We start from the raw sequence: 2500 nt of genomic DNA on the forward strand, positions 1-2500 counted from the left end.
ATAATTTCCTCCTGAAACAAGATGTCACAAATAATCTTCCTTTCATTGATTCTTTTTTCTTTCATTTTGTAGGTGTGCGAAGAAGGGAAGTGAAGGGGGAAAGGGGGGGGGGGGGTTAAGGAGGGATTGAAAGTTACCCGGATGATGAAGGATTTATAAATTGGAAACGACGGTTCTCGATAGTTGCATTCGCTGGGTTTGGCGGCGACAAGTGAGACACGAGGTCTGTTTCTCTGTTCAAGTACAGACGTTAGTCTCTCTCTCTCTCTCTCTCTCTCTCTCTCTCTCTCTCTCTCTCTCTCTCTCTCTCTCTCTCTCTCTAATTCATCTTATTTCTTTTCTTGTTATTTTTGAAGTTTTTCTTCTAGTTTATTTATGAAAGATTTATTTTGATATTGTTGCTTTTTAAAATATTTTATTTTAATTGTTTCATTACTATTCTTGTAGTTTATTTATTTTCTTATTTCCTTTCCTCACATGGCTATTTTCCCTGTTGGAGCCCTTGGGCTTATATCATCCTGTTTTTTCCAACTATGGTTATAGATTAGCAAATAATAATAATAATAATAATAATAATAATAATAATAATAATAATAATGATAGTTGTGTATATGTATAAATATTTGTATGTGTGCGGGAGAATGCATGCGATTGTTTATAAGTGTGTGTTGATAACTATCTTTTTTGAGTTTACATCTTTTAGATTATATCACCAATTCTTCACATCTTGAAGATTGCTTGATACCCAATTCCTTGTATCAAATCTATGTACGCCACTATCAATCAACCTTCCATTAATCATAACTTATAATTTGATTACCAATCTCTGAATTCCTCTGTGTCATCCCCTCCACATTCTTAGATTCCCAGGCTCCTCCGGTACAGCATGATCACCACAACCTGCCTCCTTCTGGGCCTTCTGGGCGTCGTCCTCTGCCAAGCCTTGGCGCCCCCAATCACATTCGCCCTCGAATCGAACGAACTCGACAGCATCGAACCTGAGGAGGTGGGACTTCGGCCCATCAGGAGGATCTTCAATGATGTAAGATATCCTCTGCAGATGAATCAGAACTGGGCTTCAGAAATCAACAACGAACCAATCTCTGCAGGAGAGCTGGTGGCTGACGCAGATAGCTGGCTGGATTCTTCCAGGTGAGTTGGGCAATTCGGTAATTTCTGTTCAAGACAATGTACCAACCGCGTGTCACACGATCGTACATAGTTCATTTTGTGCTTGTATCTTCGCTCTCCCCTTGCACTAAAAAGAACCTGAAATAACATGTCTGTTTTTTCTCAATGGTAAAGGTGTTGATTTTGAACATGAAATTTCCTGTTGCCTTGAGCTTTTGTATATAAAGGAGAGTGTTCTTCAATAAACTCACTCAGTTGCTTTCATCCTGTCTTTGAGTCACAACCTTCTCTCGGCCCGTCACAACAATATTGAATAGAATAGGAGGCCTTTATTTTCAATTAGGAGTGATGTTTGATGGGGTTAGTTGCGTGGAGCAGATAGGTTGTTAAACAACTATGAATTGAAGAAATGTAATGGAGTAATTATCCGAACTGACCCATATGTAGTACAACACCAAACGCAACCGTTTATAGTCCACTGCAGGATGAAGGCCTCAGACATGCCAATTCATGTCTGGGGTTTGGCTAGTTTTCATCACCACGTTAGCCATTACAGATTGGTGATGGTGGGAGACTAGTCTGATCACTCATAGATAACCAATCTTGTATGGGTGTCCCGGACTATTAGAGCTTTGCTGATCATGACAATTTGATAAGGTTTAGGTGGCCTGGCGTGGTTCTGAAAGCTCTTTCAAGCTAACAGATACCGTTGCAGGGTTGTTTAAGAATAATATATAACTTTTATCCCTATATAGTAAATACAGGTAGTAATATGGGAGAGAGTCGGGAAGTTCAATGCAGACCATAGGGACGTTACGTACCTTCCACTAGTGACAGGTTTACACCCGGCTTGATGGAGGGATGTGCAAACGTTAACACGGGGAGTTACACACAGGAAAAGCAAAGAGACACATATTTGTTAATCATGCTCTTCATAGAAATCACTAATCCACAATTTGCCCTGTTCAGTGTCTTTTCATTTCCCTCTTTTCCGACGAACTGAACTTTCCTTCTGTCCCTGATTTACAACCAAGTACATCATTTCTATTGAGTTCTGGCCTAGGCCTTTCAATTACATATAATTTTGTGATCTATGGAATATCATGAATTTTCAAATTAAGAGTTTTAATGAATTAGACACCATAGAAAAATTCTCAGTCATTTTTAACACACTTAAACTTTGTATGATTGAATTTAAGATGAACTCTAACCAATTAAATGAGAAAATTGCATTTTGTTTTCCACAGACGTGGGGGCAACTATATTCTACGATTTGGTCGCTCAATCGATGCCCAGACGTCTTGCGAAACATGCGCAGAAGAACAGCAGTCGTCCAGTTACCGAAGACCCAAACATTCTCTGTCTTCTT

At 39.3% G+C, this 2500-nt stretch overlaps 1 protein-coding gene across 1 annotated transcript in view; it reads left to right on the plus strand.

Moving 5' to 3' along the window:
- Positions 1-867: 867 nt before the first annotated feature.
- The window catches only part of LOC137628444 (uncharacterized), a 1725-nt gene continuing 92 nt past the window's right edge, over positions 868-2500 (plus strand). The window contains exons 1-2 of the mRNA XM_068359593.1: positions 868-1152; positions 2379-2500. The exon at positions 2379-2500 is cut by the window's right edge and continues 92 nt beyond it. Of these exons, the coding sequence (XP_068215694.1) occupies positions 887-1152; positions 2379-2500 (388 nt within the window). The 5' untranslated portion in view covers positions 868-886. The remainder of the gene's footprint in view (positions 1153-2378) is intronic.

Source organism: Palaemon carinicauda, chromosome 36, assembly GCF_036898095.1.
Source record: "Palaemon carinicauda isolate YSFRI2023 chromosome 36, ASM3689809v2, whole genome shotgun sequence".
Classification (NCBI taxonomy): domain Eukaryota; kingdom Metazoa; phylum Arthropoda; class Malacostraca; order Decapoda; family Palaemonidae; genus Palaemon; species Palaemon carinicauda.